Genomic DNA, 21,748 nt, shown 5'->3' with positions numbered 1-21,748 from the left:
GCTTCACCTCTGCTGTGAAATAAATGTATTATTTGATTTTGAAATAGTAGTCTTGTGTTGTTGTTATTTAGCCTTTCAGAGGCTATTGCATGCAATGTTAAATCAATGAATTTCATTAAACCTACCACCATACCAATTTTAGGTGGTGACCTGGCAATCTGCCCCAAATATTCTGACGCACAAACACATGGAAAAGGTAAGGCAGGGAATTGTTCGCATCTAGTCAAAACGCCACTATATTCCCATCCGCAAGATGAAAAAAAATGCAGAAATCGGCACAGCAGGATGATAATCTACTGTTTTACTATATAAAAAGATTTCCCCCCCCCCCCCCCCCCCCTGCCATTTTTAACTGCCCCCTCAGTCACTTCATCCCTGTGATGTGCAAAATCAAAGGAGAAAAATTTATCTCTGGCATAGAGAGCTGGTTCATGTTCATGTCCTGCCCTCAGTAGTTATTATAGTTATATTTATAGTCTGAGTTATAGTTAAAGAAACTATAATGGCCATTAAACTGTATGGCATATGACAGGCGACAGTGTAGCGTAGCACAAGGTTCTAAACTGAGTGAGTGAACCAGCTGCTCCAGCCGTGTTGATTCCTGTTCAGGGAGTGAACGGGGTTGTGAATGGTGCGAACACAGCTGTCACAGAGCGCTGGCCTGTGTTCACTTCGTGCTCTGACTGCTTTATCAATATGGAATTCATCCTCTGAAATCACCTCCTTGTTCAGAAAATTTCTACAAAAACACAAGAACAATTTTATTCATTATCTCTGACAAAAAAAAAAAAAAAACACTGTTCACACGTCATTTTTAGAATGTCCTCAAAACAATCAAGAACATGTGTATCACTGCAGGCAAAAAGAAGAAAAACCCCAAGAAATATGTCAGCCGTTTAGGAACTCCAGTCCTTACCTGTTTCTCAGTCCATTCAGCTGCAGCTGAGACTGTATCGTGGCCTCTGTGTTCATCCATTGTACGCAGCAGACAGATAAACTGTTGATCGGTACAACAGTAAACCTCCAGCAGTTTGTCAAGACGAGAGCAGATCTTCTCCTGGAGGTGTCCAGTGGCTTCTACCAGTTTGTGCTTCTTGAAGGCAGGAGATTCATAGTGAGGCTGGAGGTGAGTCTCACAGTAGTTCAGTCTCTCCACCATAGCTGCCAATATTTTGTTTCTGCCCAGAATAAGCCTTGGGGTGAAGGTCTGTCTGCACTGAGGACAGCTGTAGACACCAGTATCATTCTGATCCCATCAGCTCTAAATACAGCCCATACAGGAACTGTGGTCACAGGCAATAGCCACTGGATCCTTCAGTAGATGCAGACAGATGGACAACTTAACTGATCTTGATCAAAAAGAACTCCAGTATGTTCTCTGAGAGGCAGAGAGAGAAAGAGGTAAGTTTGCTTCTCTGCTTCTCTGAAACTATGTGCATTCATGTGAGCTAGGGGTTTCTTCCTTATTCTACCCGTACATACAGAAGATGTGGTAATGGCCCGAGTCCAGTTGTTCATGAATTATAGCCTATAATCAGCTGTTCATTTTGGTAGCCACTAGCGGTTAGAGGACTGGGCAGGAGAATGAAATGTTATTTTACAATTTAAAACCAGACTGACATTTCATTTTAAATCTTTTTGTAAGGTTCATACTGTAAATGTGTTCTAACTGGGGGAGTGAGTTGCAGCCAGATGTACAGAAGATTATGAACTTGTGGGAGTGGAGAAGATTTTCAGTCCTCATGACACTTTGCTTGTTCTTTTTAAAGAGAGAATACTCTATATATTTCATGATTTGTACATTTTCTTGACATTTTCCCAGATATATTGAAGGCAGCATTAACATCACACTAAATATCACTTAAACTTTTTTTTTTTAAATCCAAAGAGAAATCATTCCTCTTTAACGTGGAGAATCTGGGAAATCAGGATGGCTAAAAATGAAAACTTAGCCAATGAGGGCAAATAGGGGCCAGATATAGAGGGAGAGAATTTTAGAGTATGTGGGGATGAACACACACTGTAATCTTTGTAATTACTCCAATGTCCATAGTGAGTGTGTAATGTATTTGTGTTAAATTCAGTTGTAATTTAGATGTAAGTATATTGTTAAGGTGTAAGTTAAATCACAAAACAGATACAGTAGACAGGTTTTTTTTTCTTTTTATTTGCTGATCTGACATTCTTGTTGAGGGGAAATGGCACATTTATATTTACATCACATATTATCCTTTCAAACAGGAAGGCATTTACAGTTAGGTTTTTTGCACAAGGAAAGAACAGCAGAGCTGCACTCAGGTCTTGACCCTGCAAGCCTCTGACTGTGAACGCATCGCCATTGCCATTGTTCCACAGTGCAGCCAGCTGCAAGTGATTATTGATACTGCTTTTGTTTCCTGCTTAAACGAGTCAATTGATTGCAGCACTGCAACAAAGATGTCTTCTTAGTGGAATGCAGTTATGAAGGCCTCTCTCTGCATCTCAGCATTAGTAATATTTTTCAATGACTACACTTCTTTTTTTATTTTTAAAATGAATGGGTTCATTTTTTTCCCTCATGCTGAACATATGAGTGAATAACCTGGTTTAGAATTAAGTTAATCTAAGCGCCAATGCTTACTCTTGCAGTCATTATTAATATAGAGGTCTCTGGTTTGTCACAGTGAGGTGAAAATTATTTTGGAGCATTAAAGCTGTGTGCAAACTCTATGGCATCTTTATTCAGGGCTGTTCCAGTCATGCACCTCTCACCAATATTAGAAATTGTGTTTGTTATTGTTTATTGTGATGTCATAACCATGATGTCACAATTCTGATGTAATATTTGTTTTAAACATGACACGTTTAACATGTTTTGTGCTTCATCATAAGTTGACCTAAACTTGAGTTGTTTATGGTGCACAGTGAAGGACCAGATCAAATATCTGTTTATCATATCATGATTTGAGCATCACTAAAAGGTGTCTCTAGGTTGTGTATTTCTGGGTAAGGCTGAGCTGATTGTCTCTCTGTTATTCATTCAATGCCTTTGGCTCTGAGTGCCATCTTCACTCTGTATAAGACGTCAGGCTCCATGCTCTGCCACCTGTGGGAGAAAGAAACACTAGAGATACAGTACTGAGGAATAAGCCAAAGCATCTGCTGACATAAGACGGTAAGGCCATTTAACTGCAAACCTGTAAAGTTAAAAGAAAGCCTCTGAACAGAGTCTAACTCTGTGTTACATCTAGGTGGGAACATGATGCAAAAGTGGTGAATTTAAATGTGTAATTCTTACTGTCAGAATGGTTCAGCAAGATATATGATTGGTTTGCAGAGCAAAATGGTCCAGGTCTCTAGCTAAAGCAACCAAACATACCATTATCCTGATGCTGAGGGGTAACATCGCCCTATGTAGCATATTCACATGCTCTTCTGTGCTCTGCTGCAATATTATCATCAACAGGTGAAACATGGCAAAGCAGGGGCTTTCAGGGAAAACCCTGTAGTTTTGCATAATGTGTTTTACATAAATCTGAAAGTAGCTTTGACTCCTAGAGATGTGCAGCAGCAAATGAGTGTGGCTGACAGTACATGAATGTTTCTGTATTTAAAAGGCTTCTGAAAAACAGGACACATGAAGGACAGAGGAAGCAACAGCAGGAGCCCTGATTCTGTGGTCTGTAGAGAGAATAACGTAACACTCTGTGATTCTCTATTGTAATGAAGTGCAGAGATAGACCAAACCCTGAAACTGCCAAACAGTATGAAAAAACAATTATAAGGACTTACACATTATTTGTGTGAGGAATGCCATTGAAGACGACCTTGTCTTCAGCTCCCACATTGGCTACAGTAAAAACCAGCTTCTGGTCGAATGCTGTTTGCAGCAGCTTCAGCACCTTTACACCTTCCTGGTCAGCTGGTAAACAGGCTACACTTTGGATTCCAGTGAAGGGCTTTCCTGGATTGGGATGCAACTCCTGGAAGCAAAATTTAAAAATTGGAAGAAATGTATGGTCATACCCTGCATGCATTTGGGCAGCTCTTCTATAAGTAATATTTAGTTAACAGTCGGGTTCCATATGCTGATATATAAGATTAATTACTGAAACCCACATAAAATGAAATGTTTGCATTAGAATTTGAGGACACTGTTATTAGGACATAAAAATTTGTGAAATAAACTTATGGAGTCAATCTGGGTCTATGTGCTGCACTTAGATTATACTCTTAACCCATAAATGTGAGTTAAAATATAATTAAACACTTCCGTGACCAGATTTACTTCTTACCGTTTGTATTCCACCAGGAATGTTGTATGTAATTTTACAGTACATTGAATATTTTAGTAGTGGATGTGTGACATATTTCCAAGCCATGGTTCCCTCTGGTTGGTCTCCCATCACCCTGAGAGCTTGGTGACACACAGGACACTGCAGAGCTGAGCTTTCTACAGAGCTCCTCAGACAGTCTGCACAGAGCTCATGGCTGCACATCAGCCTCTGTTTCTTCTTTATGGACTTCATGCAGATGGGACAGCTCTGCTTTTCAGCTGCTGTAGCTCCCCCTCCAGAGGACCCTCCTGTCTTAGCAAGGGAGCCAGAAATGTCCCCTCCACTGCCCAGGCTGGAGATCTTAGACATTTCCACCTTACAGACATCCTCCAGTCGCACTTTCAGTTCAGAGACAGATTTCCTCACAGCGTCAAAAGAGAAGTGTTGTTTGAAAGTGATGCTGGGTAAGTCTCCAGGTCCAGGAGGATCACAGAGAGATTGATATCTCTATAAAATTCAAAGCGATAGAGGGATATTCTCAATTTACACAGTGTATATCACTTATTCCAGTCAGGCAATGAATGAGATGTACAGTATATATAAGTTACCTGGAGGAAATGGATGTGATCCTCTGTGTGTGAAAGCTGCTCCAGCTCAGCATCTCTCCTCTTCAGCTCAGCAATCTCCTGCTCCAGTCGCATCAGGAGTCCTTCAGCCTGACTCACTGCAGCCTTCTCCTGATCTCTGATCAGTTCTTTCACCTCAGAGTGCATTCGCTCAATGGAGCAGATCAGCTCAGTAAAGATCCTCTCACTGTCCTCCACTGCTGCCTGTGCAGAGCGCTGTTAGGAGACACAGAGAGAGCAGGGCTGTACATTTTAATAGGCCTTTCACTCAGCTCTTACTGGGACCCCAGACAGCCTGTTCTCCACAGTGTGGCTCAGTGGGATTGAGCCCCACAGGGCTGGAAAGTGGCCCAACAATGGGATCTTCCCTGGCTGACAGGGGGAGAGTCCCGGCTGAACCATGAAATGACTCTGTTGCAAACTACCATATTTACTCACCGTGACTGATATAATAACATCTCTTATTTTCTGCAGCTCCTTCTCTGTCTTCTTCAGTCTCTGTTGGAATTTCTTCTGGGTCACCCCAAATTGCTTCTGTCAACAAACATTTTATAAAATTACATAAAATTGTGATATTCGCTAGCATTTTTATTCCAGTAGCCAGTCCATGTCTATATATCCTTATTTCTCATCCTAACAAAACATATTTGCATATCATTAAGCCATTTTATGACTCATGTCACAGTTTTTGACCCTTTACATATTATGTCATGCTTTAGCATCTGCATCCATCACAGATCTACTTGCTGGATACTTAGCTTGCTGCTTTAGTATCTCCTGTTGATAAAGTCATTGCAGCTCATGTAATACAGCTGATCAGAGACTGTGACTCCTGTGTCACTGTGACCTGCCATCCCTCAGGGAGGGAGAGAAATTGCCTCTGATAAAACTATAAATATGGGAGCCTGTCCAGTATACCACACTGTGCAAACATCATCCACACCTCCTGCTTTAAGGAAGGCACAGATCATGTTAAGATCTCAGTCAAATCCAAGGGCTTGGCTGGAATGTAAGCCAGCAAGTAACAGTGACGTGTCTGCTTCAGATTCAGGCCCTGATAATGAAAAGGGTCAGATTGTGGCAATGAGTTTAAGATGAAGATCTGGACCAGCTGCCTTTACAACTGCTACAACTGCTAAGCCGACTGTCGGTTTTATACAGTAATGTGTATAGTGGTTTCTTCTTCTGTGGCGAAACCCTGTAAGTACTCAGATGGATAAAATATGAAAGTACCATAGTTTTTATGTATAAGAAAAAGTGCGTGAAATGGTACAATGTGCTTTTATCTAATTTCTTGATAATAAGATTTGAGATTTTCTCAGCTTTTATTACATTAGTGAGATATAGAAGCCTTAGTGAATAAGCGAGATATTACCATGTTTGATATTACCTTCCTAGCCAGGATCACTTTATAGCAAGTTTTGGGGAGATACTGTATCAGAAAAAATCCAGTCCTTACCTGTTTCTCAGCCCTTTCAGCTGCAGCTGACACTGTATCATGGCCTCTGTGTTGATCCACCGTGCACAGATAACAGATAAACTGCCGATCAGTGCGGCAATATATCTCCAGCAGTTTGTCATGACGAGAGCAGATCTTCTCCTGCAGGTGTCCAGTAGCTTCTACCAGTTTGTGCTTCTTAAGAGGAGGAGATTCATAGTGAGGCTGGAGGTGAGTTTCACAGTAAGAAGCCAGACACACCAGGCAGGACTTGATGGCTTTGTCTTTTCTCTCAGTGCAGACATCACACGCCACGTCTCCAGGTCCAGCATAACAGTGAGCAGGAGGAGCAGCTTGGAGTCCCATTTTCTTCAGTTTCTCCACCATAGCAGCCAATATGGTGTTTCTGCCCAGAACAGGTCTTGGGGTGAAGGTCTCTCTGCACTGAGGACAGCTGTAGACACCAGTATGATCATCCTGATCCCAGCAGCCCTTAATACAGCCCATACAGTAACTATGTCCACAGGGAATAGCCACTGGATCCTTCAGCAGTTCCAAACAGATGGGACAGCTGAACTGGTCTTGATCAAAAAGAGCTCCAGCATGTTCCATTTTACAGATCAAACTGTCACTCTGAGAGGCAGAGAGACTGAGGAAAGTTGCTCTTTCTCTGAAATTGTATGTGTTCGTGAGAGGCTAGGGATTGCTTCCTCATTCCACCTGTACGCGCAAAAAGTGTGGCATTGGACCTAGTCCACTTGTTCCTGTATTACAGCCTAAAATCAGCTGTTCACTTTGGCAGTCACAGTGAAAGAGAGGGTGGTAGCGTGGACTGGTAGTTAGAGAAATGGGCAGGAAACTGAAAGGTTGATTTTCTAACTAATAACCAGGCTGAGATTTAATTCTTATTATTTTTGTGAAAGGGTCCTAAATCTACATCTTCTGGGGAAGTATATTATCTGTCACATAGACTGTGAACTGTGTGAGTAGGGAAGCGTTGCGTCCCAGGACGTATGGAGTTTGTGCGTATGCTCTCTCTCTTGCTCTGTTCCGCCCTCCGTTTTCTTTTTTGCCCTCTGCAGATTGGCACCCCGCTGCAATTGGGTGAGGAATGAGCGCGAAGATTTAAAAGGAGAAAACCTCATGATGTAGGGAGCGCTTCCCTCCTGCTAATGACTGTCAGTGAACTGCTAGAGTGCTAGCTGGTGATGCGCATTTGTGTGTGTGCGCTCACTGCTAAATTTGTAAATAGCTGTAAATACTTTCTTTGTGTTATCTTTTTGTTATTTAGCCAGCGGGTAGTAGGGGGTGGGTGCCCTTTTCTGTTGATGGTTTTTTTTCTCTTGTTTTCAGATAGTTTGGGAGTCAGGGAAGTATTTTACTTCCTTATTTTTTGGTTAGGTAATTTACATTTACATTTATTTATTTAGCAGACGCTTTTATCCAAAGCGACTTACAAAAGTGCATACAGTAGGTATAGCGACAGTACGGGGACAGGATGTGTACAGTTCCACAATGAGACAGTTCCCAGCTGAGAGCAAGGTCTGTTTGAGGACGCAGTACTATCAAATTTGTACAATTACAGCCTAAAGGGCAACTAGTACGATACATTTTCGAACGGCAAACTTCAACAACTTCAATAACTTCAATTCCCTTTCTCCTTAGTAAGTTTTGTTCTGTTTGTTATTTTGGCCTTGCCCACCCCTGAAGTTTTGTGTTTAATAAAAAAAACTCTGGCCTTCAGTGCTTATGAGATTTTGCTTTTTCTTTTTAAAGAGACAATAGTCTAAATTTTTCCTGATTTGGACATTTTTCTTGACTTTTTTTTCAGATGTATTAAAGGCAGGATTTACATCACACTAAATATGATTTAAACTAGGGCTGGGCGATATGGCCAAAAATGTTATCACGATAAAAATTGTCATATCAGTCGATATCGATAAGTATCATGATAAATGTCAAATTATTATTTCTTTCAAGTTTAAAGGATGATTTTTGCTCCTGAGTGAAAGTTGAAGAAACCAGACCGTTAATTGTGGTTTTAAACTATTCTTTATGGTCAGAACATGACCAACATTTGCCAAACAGCGGAACGTTTCACAAATCTGAGGCAGAACATTCAAAACAATTACAATGATAAAATATTTTTTCAACATCAAAATATGCATGAGTAAAATTAAGTAAAATCCTTTTTCAGTCCTTTTTCCTCAACAAATAAACATCTTAATAAAAAAATTAAGTGCTGCAGTGTGATACAACACACATGTAAGATGGCTCAGACTGCAAAGTTTAAAAGTGTTTTAAAGGATAATGTCAATAAAGAAAACAATAGATAGACAAAGAAATCTAAATTCTGGTCAGCATGCCAAACCCTTTGTACAGAGTACAGACGGTTTGAAACATTTTGTAGGTGTTTTCGCTGACAATGTAAACAACATAATTAGACAAAAGAAAAATCTCAACTGTGGTCAGTACCTTCTTTACAAGTTTTAAAGCCATTACTCTACAAGTTACAGGCAAGTCTGTCTACAGTCTCAGGTTTTAAAGCTGCCCTACGATAGGTCACAATGTTTCCTCCTGTGCTAAAAATCCTCTCAGAGAGAGAGCTGGTGGCAGGGATGCACAAGTAGCGCTTTGCTAGCTGGATTATTCTTGGAAAGTTTCTCTCATGCATCCTCCACCAAGGGGTTCCGTTTCGGTAGTTCTCCAGCTCCCCCTCCACCGACTGCATATCAGTGAGTCCTGTGTTGCTGGGGCATGGCTTCATAAAAAAGCTGCCCAGTGACTCCCTCTGCTTCATCTTGGCAGGTAGCTCTTCCCTCTGCTTCTACTACTTCTGTTCTGTATGAAGCCTGTGAAGTGGATGGGCCTTGGTCTCCCTCCAGAATCTCAGACACCACTCTCATTTTGATGGCCTCAATCTTGTCTGGCTTGATATATTGAGTCCTGAAGCGTGGATCGACCAAGGATGCCATATCAAGCAGACCATCTGTTATCTGGTCATCATACTTCCCATTGAGATATTCCATGACCATTGTCTTTATGTCCTTTGTGAGCTGTGTGTCATCATCAGAGGGTTTCAAGACCTCTGTTCTGAAGAGGTGCAGCACAGGCTTAAGGTAGGACACATTCACTCATGATTCACCAGAGAGTGAACCTGTGAACACCAGAAGTGGCTTTAAGGCCTCTTTCATAGACTGCAGCACATCCATGCCCTGCCAGGTGGGCACCAAGTGCCCGGTTTTCTTGTCACCAGTGAGTACCTGAGTGATGGCCACCATCCTCTGACATGAGCCATGCCCTGGTAGGTGACTATGTCACCATCTTGTGCAGGGGTAAGTTAAGCTCTTCCCGAGCAGTTGCCAGGTCTCTCTTCTTTTTCCAGGAGAAGGAGAAGGCAGCCACAAGTTTTTTACACAGCTCCACGGCTCGTTCCACCCTCTTTTCATTCCCCACTCTCTCTGAGGAAGAAAAGGAAAGGAAATAGAGATGTTAAATAAAAAAATATTTCTGAGCAAAGAGAAAATATGACAGAAGATATCTTTCTAAATCCACAATATGTTAAAAAAACATTCTGAACAGACAGACATATGGACATATCATAAATATTTAAATCAGTATTGCATGTATTTCAGTTTCAAATATAGCTTCATCATGCTTGTAATGCATAGGACTGTAAGGACTAGAACAATAAAGAAAGCAATTGATTTTATTCTTTTTTCAATTCTTTTCTTTTTATTATCATGATCATTATCATTAATACAGCTTTGGCAATGCATTGTGGGCCTTTACACTAGTAAAGCTACGTTTACTTGAGTTGCATTGAATTAACGATACAAGAAAGGTGGCCAAAATAGCGTAATCTAACCAGCAATTACTTTCTACAGACATTTGACCCTCTTCCCCTCAAGAACGCAGGCTACAACTTACCAATAGCCGAGTGTAGTCGATGTTCAAAACACTGAAGCCGTGTCCATTTGTCGAGTGAAGTGGCCTTTACTATGTTTGACCCGCTATCAGTTGTGAATCATACTTGTTGGTCTTCACTCAGCCCCCAGGAGGCAAGTGCTTCAATCATTCCTCGGCCAATAACTTCAGCGTTATGGTCTTCAGGAAAGTAAGCCGTTTGGAGGCATTTGCTCTGAAGATTCCAGTCTTTGTCTATAAAGTGAATAGTGAGGCTCATATAAGGCTCAGATGTGCGACTAGACCACATATCAGAAGTAGTGGTGAAGAATGAGACAGTTTGCAGCTGCCGCTCCACCATCTCCCTACACTCCGCATACAGCTGGGGAAGTGCAGTCAGTGAAAAATGTTTCCGGCCAGGTTTATTTCAAATGTTGTTGTTTCAAATGATGAAACAGGTTTGTGGTATTGCCTGTCTTTGATGGCTCGTGTCTTCAGCACAGTTTGCAGGGCATGCTGCTCTGTTTTTTGTCGGATTGTAAATAGCCAAAATACACTATATGGACAAAAGTATTTGGCCACACCTGTTTTTCAGGGTTTGGGCTAGGCCTCTTATCTCCAGTGAAGGGCAATCTTAATGCTTCAGCATACCAAGACATTTTGGACAATGTTATGCTTCCAACTTTGTGGCAACAGCTTGGGGAAGGCCCTTTTCTATTCCAACATGACTGTGCCCCAGTGCACAAAGCAAGGACTATAAAGACATGGTTTGATGAGTTCGGTGTGGAAGAACTTGACTGGCCCTCACAGAACCCTGACCTCAACCCCATTGAGCACCTTTGGGATGAACTGGAACGGAGATTGCGAGCCAGGCCTTCTCGTCCAACATCAGTGCCTGACCTCATAAATGCTCTATAGAATGAATGGGCACAAATTCCCACAGAAACACTCCAAAATCTTGTGGAAAGCCTTCCAAGAAGAGTGGAAGTTGTTATAGCTGCAAAAGGGGGACCAACTCCATATTAAAGTATATGTATTTGAATACAATGTCATTACAGTCCCTATTGGTGTAATGCTCAGGCGTTATGTCCATATAGTGTATCTCCAAACTACTGAAGTTGAGTGACCTTTCTTGTCGACGATGTCTTCGTCCTTCCAGCTGGTCGTGGACACTGTTTGTTCTTTGGTGTCACTCATTTTGCTTATTTTGCTTATTCCGCTCCAACTACAAGCCTGTCAGCCACTGTGTCTATAAACAATACCACGTGCTGGCCTGAATTTATACCTCTCACAGTGCAACCTAACATGCGCAATGCATACCTCTATTCCTGCGACATGATTGGCAGTTTGTGATTCATTTCTGTGCATGCTATCTAAGCATGGTAATTAATTATATTGAACATTTATCGAACATTTGTTATATTTCTATCAAGGAAAATTACATCATTACATACAATTTTAAACCTTCATTTTAAAAATCCAAAGAGAAATCATTCCTCTTTAAAATGGAGAATTTGGGAAATCGGGGTGGCTAAGCAAAGCAAAGGATAGCTTAGCCAGAGAGGGTGGTTAGGGGGTAGATGCAGAATTGAATTGGTAGGCTTGAATTTTACCAGTATGTAGGGATGAACACCTATAATCCTTGCATTGACTCCAAGGTCCACAGTGAGATCGAGAAGGGGGTGAGACGGGGGGGTATGTGCACTCCTGATTCCAGTACTTACCTTGTCTGCCTTGCTCTGTTGGTGATCACACCTGAGTCACCAGCTGAAATACATTGCAATCATTCTGACCAGTAGCACTTCACCCCTACTACAAGGCCTCCTTTCATACTGTAGCTTGAATGCATTCCTCGTATTGTAAGTCGCTTTGGATAAAAGCGTCTGCTAAATGAGTAAATGTAAATGTAAATGTAACTAAAAAACTGCTGGTGACTGATAGTCTGCAGTTAGGGGTGCGGTATGCTGAGTAGGCCTGAATCCAATGACAGCAGAAAATGTGGGATAATTGCAACCATAAATTTTGGTGCTATGTTTGACACAGAGCAGATGTAAGTGTTAGCCTGGCTGCAAAAGGGCCATAAAGATATACCTGCCAGGGGAGTAAATTGCAGCTAGATGTACTATGGAATATGAACTATGGACTACGAGCTGTTTTCCCATTAGAAATGATTCTGTTTGTTTCTTTTAAAAGTATATACATGTATAATGTACATATTTCCTGTTTTGGGCATTTTTTATTTTACATTTTCTTTACTTTTTTACTTACACGGATTCATTGAAGACATGGTTACACACATGATCAAAAGTAATATCACTGAACCATGATTTTAGCAGAAAGGTCCAAAGAGAAATCATTTCTCTTTTACAGGGACAATCAGGGTGGGTACTCAATGCACCTTAGCCAATGAGCTATAAGGGGCCTGATGTGTAGAGTGAGTTTTTGGGTTGGCCCGGGACAAGGGGGTTAACACCTGTGACCTTTGCAATCACTGCAACAAGAACTTCAATGGCCATAATGAGTTTTTTATTACAAAATAAGTTCAATTGTACATCATATCTGAAATAAAGCATCTCGTACAGCACACAATCCCCATCACTACACTAGAGTAGAGTGAAAAGTGCCCCCTAGTGGCCCATCAACAGCAACTCTAGCAGCAAGCCGATTTTCCCAGAAGGTCTTCCATGCAAGTACATGCCATAGTCAGCTACAAGCAGATAGAGCTGTGGGACACAAAAATTTAAAGACCTCATAAATGGACGGAACTATAAGTCTGTGCCATGAACGAATCACTGATTTGAACCAGTGACAGGCCGCATCCCAATAGCACTAAATTGTGTCCTTTTCTCAATTCCTACATCCGCCCATCCTCTGTGACCCGGAAATCGAAGTCTCCATCTTTAGGACTCTTCCTATTCTGTAGGAGGCATATGAAAGAGGCAAGATATATCCCTGAGCTGTGTCCTCTGGCAGAGGATGAATTGAGGTATCATGATACAAAAGTTTTTAAAGGATCTGTGATGTAAACCCCCACACAGCTCTCACAATAACAACATATACGTAGCCTGAGTACAATGAAAAATCTGAGACAATCAGAGATTAAAGTGTCACTGTAATCTAGATATCCTATTCACTGAGCCACTAATATAGCCTATCCACATCCCATACAGATCAGTGAAACCACACCTTTTAATCTGAAAAGCCCTTATATTAGGGCCTCTGCCTCCACACTCTGACTATAGTATACCTGTCAGTACTCCGGCCCCCTTGCTGTTGTTTTGGTGTTCACCCCATCTGTCAATGTGGTCCATGTGCTTTTGTTTACTGTTTTCCTTGTGTTCCATCCCTGCCCTGCTTTCCGCCCTCTCCCCGCCCACCTGATTACCTGATCGCCTCCACCTGCATCCTACCTCCTCGTCAGCCCCAGCCCTTTATATTCCCTGCTTGTCTCTGTCTTGTTGCCAGTTTGTCTTGGTTTTTGTCCATTTCGTACCCACATTTCCATTCGCTGTTATTGCTTTTGGTACCAAATCCTGCCTGACTTCTGACCTTGTCTCTACGTGCTGCCCTGCCTTGATTGCCTGATCTGCCTGCCTACCCGGTTTGACCCAGCCTGTTTCTTTTTTTGATTCCTGCTCTGCCTTTGGACTGCCTACCTGGTTTTGACCCTGCCTGTTTTGCCATTACGCTCTTGTCGCACGATTCAAATAAACCGCTTGGAACCTGAGCTCTTGTGGTCTGGGTCTGAGTCCGTGCCTGAGTCGTGACAATACCCAAGGAGATTCAATTCAAATAAAACCGATCATGAATGGAAAACACCTCTGAACACTATCTTGGTGTCTTGATGTAAATTAGCTTTGAAAAGAGTCATTTTGTCCGTAGTTATTTGAAAAGTGTTTTCATAGAAACAGTTTTCATATTTATTTGTTGATCTGACACCTGCTTTTGAGGGGAGATGATATAGTTCACGTGTTATCCATTCAAACAGGAAGACTTTTACAGTCAGATTTATTACTCAAGGAAAAACCTCTGACATCTTACAAACACGCCTCCATAACCATCATCCCATAGTGCAGCCAGTTGCAAGCCATCATTGATACAGCTGTTGTTTCCTGTTATATGAAGTCAATCGACTGCAGCACTTTGGCAACAAGGCTGTACTCATTCACTCACGCACACATGAACGCATGCACACCCGCAGCATGGCAACTCGAGACTAAGCAACAACATGAACAAAGAACAGGGCTCAAATAACTTTGGAACACATACAGAGGTATAAACAATAACTAATCAACACAGGTGAAAGACATATATATATAGAAAGTGAAAGAGTACAGGAAAAGACAAAATCATGCTCTCACAATTACACTGAGTTCAATGTATTAATGAAATAATTCATTTGCAGGTTACTGACCAAAACCTATTTGTTTTTATAGAAAAAAAAAACATTATTATCATTATAACATAAAACAAAACAAAGAAGAAAAAACCAACAAAAATACAAACACACACAAAAACTATCTGTTGCACATTGGATTATCATAGAGCACTCAGTTTAGTTAGAACCACTGCCCCCACCACCTCCCTGAAAAATAAAGAGTCTCCCTGGATCACTGTATTTCCACTTCTTATCAACCTTCTTATTTTTATGTTTTTTTTTTTTTTTTTTTTTTTTTATCATTCGCAGTTATGTTCCAGCTTTCTTCCCTTACAACCAAAAAAGGGTAAAGCTTCAGCTTCTGGTCTGTCTCAGCTTCAAGTATCTGTTGATTATATCAAGGTGTCTCTGGGTTGTGTGTGCTGGGTGAGGCTGAACTGATTGCCTCAGTCTTGTTCATTCGATGCCTTTGGCTCTGAGCGCCTCCTTCATTCTTTTTAAGAAGTCAGGGTCTGAGCTTCGCCACCTGTGGGAGAAAGAAACACACTGAGATACAGGATTCAGGGACAAGGTAAGGCATCTGCTGACATAAGACAGTCAGGCCATTTAACTGATGCCTACCTGGTTTTGACCCTGCCTGTTTTGCCATTACGCTCTTGTCGCACGATTCAAATAAACCGCTTGGAACCTGAGCTCTTGTGGTCTGGGTCTGAGTCCGTGCCTGAGTCGTGACAATACCCAAGGAGATTCAATTCAAATAAAACCGATCATGAATGGAAAACACCTCTGAACACTATCTTGGTGTCTTGATGTAAATTAGCTTTGAAAAGAGTCATTTTGTCCGTAGTTATTTGAAAAGTGTTTTCATAGAAACAGTTTTCATATTTATTTGTTGATCTGACACCTGCTTTTGAGGGGAGATGATATAGTTCACGTGTTATCCATTCAAACAGGAAGACTTTTACAGTCAGATTTATTACTCAAGGAAAAACCTCTGACATCTTACAAACACGCCTCCATAACCATCATCCCATAGTGCAGCCAGTTGCAAGCCATCATTGATACAGCTGTTGTTTCCTGTTATATGAAGTCAATCGACTGCAGCACTTTGGCAACAAGGCTGTACTCATTCACTCACGCACACATGAACGCATGCACACCCGCAGCATGGCAACTCGAGACTAAGCAACGACATGAACAAAGGACAGGGCTCAAATAACTTTGGAACACATACAGAGGTATAAACAATAACTAATCAACACAGGTGAAAGACATATATATATAGAAAGTGAAAGAGTACAGGAAAAGACAAAATCATGCTCTCACAATTACACTGAGTTCAATGTATTAATGAAATAATTCATTTGCAGGTTACTGACCAAAACCTATTTGTTTTTATAGAAAAAAAAACATTATTATCATTATAACATAAAACAAAACAAAGAAGAAAAAACCAACAAAAATACAAACACACACAAAAACTATCTGTTGCACATTGGATTATCATAGAGCACTCAGTTTAGTTAGAACCACTGCCCCCACCACCTCCCTTTTTTTTTTTTATCATTCGCAGTTATGTTCCAGCTTTCTTCCCTTACAACCAAAAAAGGGTAAAGCTTCTCAGCTTCAAGTATCTGTTGATTATATCAAGGTGTCTCTGGGTTGTGTGTGCTGGGTGAGGCTGAACTGATTGCCTCAGTCTTGTTCATTCGATGCCTTTGGCTCTGAGCGCCTCCTTCATTCTTTTTAAGAAGTCAGGGTCTGAGCTTCGCCACCTGTGGGAGAAAGAAACACACTGAGATACAGGATTCAGGGACAAGGTAAGGCATCTGCTGACATAAGACAGTCAGGCCATTTAACTGAAAACCTATAAAGCTAAAAAAAAGCCACTGAACAGAGACTTTCACTCTGCATGTAGGCAGCAGTGTGGTAAGGAACAGGGGTTGTAACCAAAAGGTTACTGGTTTGATTCCCTGCAGGGGCACTGCTGTTGTACCCTTGAGCAAGGTTCTTAACCTACAATTGCCTCAGCAACTATCCAGCCAGATACATAGATAACATGGATGAAATTGTAACATTGTAACTGTAAGGTGCTTTGGATAAGAGCATCTGCTAAGCAACTAAATATAAATGTAAAAAGTAGTGAATTTTAAATAACTCTTGCTGTCATAATGGTTCAAAAAGAGATATTATTGGTTTGTTCAGCTAAATGGCTCAGGTCACTAGCTACAGCAAGCCAGTCATAGTCTTGTCCTGATGCTAGGGGATGACATCATCTGTGACATCACCTCTGTAGTAGATTCACACACTCTTCTGGGCTCTGCTACAACATTACCATCAACAGGAGCAACATGACAAAGCAGGATGTTATGATTTGCGGGGTTATGGGAAAAACCTTGCATTTGCACATTTTCACACACACACACACACACACGCACACACGCACACACACATACACACAGACACACACACACACACACACACACACACACACAAACAAGTACAAGTACATGTGGGACAGAAGTAGCAGCAACAGGTGTACTGATAGTGTGGGCTGTGGGGAGATTAGTATAACATCATGTAACTCACTGTTCTAATAAGACGTAAAATCCGCCAATCTTCCAAACATGAATAATAACTATAAGGACTTACAAATCTGCATGGGGAATGTCGCTGTGAATGACCCTGTCTTCAGTTCCCACGGTGACTAGGGTGAAAACCAACTTCTGGTCAAAGGCTCTTTGCAGCAGCTTCAGCACCTCCCTGCCATTCTGGGTATCTGGTAAATAGGCTACACTTTGGATTCCAGTGAACGGTTTTCCTGGACTGGCATGCTGCTGGAAACAGAATTTTAACATCAGAAGACATGCATGGAACCATGGAATGATTGTGGGACAACTCTGCTGCAAATTAACATTTGTGTTAACTGTAAGTTTATACTGGAATACACATGGCTAACACTGAACAAGAATCTAAGACGAGTAACTAGAAGTATTGAAGCAGACATAAAGATAACCTAAGAGGAAACAATAAAATATGTTTTCAATATTTGCATTCGGAAAAAAAAAACAAAATTCGGTCAAAAATGCAGATAATAATATGAGAAAAAATGAATTGTCATTTAACATTTTACCATTTGTGTTCCATCTGGAATATTGTATATAATTTTTATCAATCCGAAAAGATGTTCCAATTTCATGGTTCCCTCTGGTTGGTCTCCCATCACCCTGAGAGCTTGGTGACACACAGGACACTGCAGAGCTGAGCTTTCTACAGAGCTCCTCAGACAGTCTGCACAGAGCTCATGGCTGCACATCAGCCTCTGTTTCTTCTTTATGGACTTCATGCAGATGGGACAGCTCTGCTTTTCAGCTGCTGTAGCTCCCCCTCCAGAGGACCCTCCTGTCTTAGCAAGGGAGCCAGAAATGTCCCCTCCACTGCCCAGGCTGGAGATCTTAGACATTTCCACCTTACAGACATACTTCAGTCGCACTTTCAGTTCAGAGACAGATTTCCTCACAGCCTCAAAAGAGAAGTGCTGTTTGAAAGTGATGCTGGGTAAGTCTCCAGGTCCAAGAGGGTCACAGAGAGAGTGACAGCTCTGGGGGGGTACAGGGAGAAAGAAAGCAACATAAATGTTTCAGCAAGACAATGAGGTGATGAGCAGCCCTTTACTGCAGACTGTCAGAGATGTGATGTTACCTGGAGGAAATGGATGTGATCCTCTGTGTGTGAAAGCTGTTCCATCTCAGCGTCTCTCCTCTTCAGCTCAGCAATCTCCTGCTCCAGTTTATCCAGGAGTCTTTCAGCTTGACTCACTGCAGCCTTCTCCTGATTTCTGATCAGTTCTTTCACCTCAGAGCGCCTTCTCTCAATGAAGCGGATCAGCTCAGTAAAGATCCTCTCACTGTCCTCCACTGCTGCCTGTGCAGAGCGCTGTTAGGAGACACAGACAGAGGAGGGTTGTACATTTTAACTAGGCCTTTCACTCAGGTCTTATTGGGACCCCAGACAGCCTGTTCCCCACAGTGTGGCTCAATGGGATTGAGCCCTACAGGACTAGAAAGTGTCCCAACACTGGGCTCCTCACTGACTGATTGGAGGAGAGGCCTGACTAAGCCCTGAAATGGCTCTTCTGGCAGCCAGCTGTTGTCTCCTCCTCTCGTCAGTACCCACCTTGAGTGACTCCACAGCCTGTCTCAGATCCTGCAGCTCCTTCTCTCTCTCCTGGATTCTTTGCTGGGATTTCCTCTGTGTTTCCCCAAGCTGCTCCTGAGAATAAGAGTATCCCACATCAAATTTCAAAATGTATAATGGCTGTGGAAATTAAAGGAGAAAAAATTATCTTTGACATAGAGAGCTGGGTCATGTTCATGTTCTGCTCTCAGTAGTTATTATGGTTATATTAATAGTTTGAATTATAGTTCAAGAGACTATAATGGCCATTAAACTGTATGGCATATGACAGGCCACAGTGTAGAGCGACACTTCTGTTAAAGAAAGAGGTTCTAAACTGTTAACAAATCAGCTGCCTCAGCCGTGTTGATTCCTGTTCAGGGAGTGAACGGGGTTGTGAATGGTGCGAACAGAGCTGTCACAGAGCGCTGGCCTGTGTTCACTTCGTGCTCTGACTGCTTTATCAATATGGAATTTATCCTCTGAAATCACCTCCTTGTTCAGAAGGTTTTGTTCTGAACAAGGCTGTGGTCAGAAGGTTTTATTATCTCTGACAAAAAACACTGTTCACAAGGCATTTTTAGACTGTCCTCAAGTGAATGAAAAATGCATATCACTGCAGTCAAAAAGATAAGAAAAACCCCAAGAAATATGTCAGAAGTGTTGTTATGGAACTCAGGTCCTTACCTGTTTCTCTGTCCTTTCAGCTACAGCTGAGACTGTGTCGTGGCCTCTGTGTTCATCCATCGTACACAGCAGACAGATACACTGTTGATCGGTACGACAGTAAACCTCCAGCAGTTTGTCATGATGACAGCAGATCTTCTCCTGGAGTTGTTCAGTGGCTTGGATCAGTTTGTGCTTCTTAAGAGGAGGAGATTCATAGTGAGGCTGGAGGTGAGTTTCACAGTAAGAGGCCAGACACACCAGGCAGGACTTGATGGCTTTACACTTTGTCTCAGAGCAGACATCACACGCCACATCTCCGGGTCCAGCATAACAGTGAGCAGGAGGATCAGCTTGGAGTCCCATTTTCTTCAGGTTCTCCACCACTTCAGCCAACATGGTGTTTCTTCTTAAAACAGGCCTTTGGGTGAAGGTCTGTTTGCACTGGGGACAGCTACAGACACCAGCATTGACATCCTGATCCCAGCAGCCCTTAATGCAGCCCATGCAGTAACTGTGTCCACAGGGAATAGTCACTGGATCCTTCAGCAGTTCCAAACAGATCGGACAGCTGAACTGGTCCTGATCAAGAAAAACTCCAGATTCTGCCATTTTAGCGCTCACCCTGACAGACACTGAGTTCGGTTTTGTTTCTCTCAAACTGTGTTTGTGAAAAAAAGATTGGGAAACACTTCTTGGTACCTCCCACAGCTGCAGTAGGTGTGGTTTTGAACTGAGACAGGCTGACAAGAGCAGGAAAGTGGGAGGACTTTCACCAGCACATAACACACACAGTCACCTTCACTGCTACTCATTATAATGACTCCTGACTGAAACTATGTTTGTTCGAAACTGAAAGAGACTGAACAGCAGAGAGAGAGATATAGACACAGATAAGTTTTGTTTTCTCTGAATTTACATGTGTGAGAGAGGGAGTGTTTTCCTACTTCAGTTAACAGCAGGGAGTATCATGTTGGAATCACAGCAAGTTCAGAAGAGAGAGAGAGAGAGAGAGAGAGAAAGAGACAGATAAGTTTTGTTTTCTCTGAAATTACATGTGTTTGTGTGCGAGAGGGAGTGTTTTCCTACATCAGTTAACAGCAGGGAGTGTCATGTTGGAATCACAGCAAGTTCAGAAGTGAATGTATTTTCCAGGTCATGATGACTGGGAGTCTACATCAGTGGGGAAAACTGGGTTTGTTCTGGTGAGGATGTAGGTAGGTCAGCCAGTGTCCCCTCATCAGCTTGTTCTCAACAGCCTGGGATTCACCTGCAGTTATGAGTTACTCTGATAGCTTCAGAAGCAGCTTTCCTCCGACAGTGTTTCCCTCTGTTGGACAAACAAAGCTAGGTAAGACAGAGAGAAAAAAGAAAAAATGGATCAAAACACTCAATTCCATCTCTTCAGGTCCCCTGTCCAGATCAGCGGTTTGAGTTGTCTTCACCTTCACCTGTTTTCACCTATTATACAACAAGTTGTGGGTCATCATCTTTACCGCCTGGCCGTAAAGCTGGATATTCCTCAGACTCATTTGGAGGGGGCAGCTGAGGGACTGACCTCCCAAAATCATCTCCAACGGAAATGGGTTGGATTCGATATGGTGGCTGGCACACTCCCTAAAAGCACACCTCAATATGAGGGCATATCCCACTATCCCATAATTCTTAGCAAGTCTCAGAGCCTCAGGGTTATGTACAAAGAAACACCTGCTAACCTTGCATATAAATGTCTGAGATGGTTGTGAAGTGATATTACAAATGCATCTATGTGTTGTAACAGTCCTGGCACAATTGTTCAGAAAAACATATTCTTACGTGCATACTGTCTATGTTTTGACAGATACGTAATTTTCCTTCCAATGTCCAGTTACCTTGTGTGTTTATTTATTACCTTTTTATCAATAAGTTAGCAAAGCTTCCTAGCAATATTCTGGCATAGTTTTAGGGAGCAGAGATTGGAGCAAAGGTTGCTGGTCTGACTCTCATGTGGAGTATTGCTGCTTTGCCCTTGGAAGAGACACTTCACCTGACTCACCTCAGTGAATATGTACCTGTTTAAATGGATGCTTTGTAAAGTATGTATGATTTTCAGAATAAGAGTGTTATAAATGCATGCTGCACTGAAGTTTTGGATGTAGGGGGTGTGTTTTCATACAAGTGTCAGCAAAGGCTTTGCCTGGAACAGAGTTTGCCGGGCGTATCCAAGTCTGATCCTTCCCTGTTTCCCTGTGCAGTTTATTTGATAGGTGGTGACAAGGCAGTGATCACATAAACTACATTAACTACAATCATTCTGACCAAC

At 42.0% G+C, this 21,748-nt stretch overlaps 2 protein-coding genes across 2 annotated transcripts in view; both read right to left on the bottom strand.

Moving 5' to 3' along the window:
* The window catches only part of LOC118770759 (tripartite motif-containing protein 16-like), a 157,271-nt gene extending 137,213 nt beyond the window's left edge, over positions 1-20,058 (bottom strand). The window contains 3 exon segments of the mRNA XM_036518529.1: positions 18,307-18,540; positions 18,781-18,876; positions 19,468-20,058. Of these exon segments, the coding sequence (XP_036374422.1) occupies positions 18,307-18,540; positions 18,781-18,876; positions 19,468-20,058 (921 nt within the window).
* Positions 4,598-6,932, bottom strand: LOC118773570 (E3 ubiquitin/ISG15 ligase TRIM25-like). The gene is made up of 4 exons (XM_036522564.1): positions 6,342-6,932; positions 5,321-5,416; positions 4,849-5,098; positions 4,598-4,761 (listed from the first exon to the last, which is right to left on the bottom strand). The coding sequence occupies exons 1-4, from the start codon at positions 6,930-6,932 to the stop codon at positions 4,679-4,681; spliced, it is 1,020 nt and encodes a 339-aa protein (XP_036378457.1). The 3' UTR covers positions 4,598-4,678.
* Positions 20,059-21,748: the final 1,690 nt, after the last annotated feature.

Source organism: Megalops cyprinoides, chromosome 2, assembly GCF_013368585.1.
Source record: "Megalops cyprinoides isolate fMegCyp1 chromosome 2, fMegCyp1.pri, whole genome shotgun sequence".
NCBI lineage: Eukaryota > Metazoa > Chordata > Actinopteri > Elopiformes > Megalopidae > Megalops > Megalops cyprinoides.
Note: the sequence above shows the minus strand (reverse complement) of the source record. Positions and strands in the feature narration are given on the sequence as shown.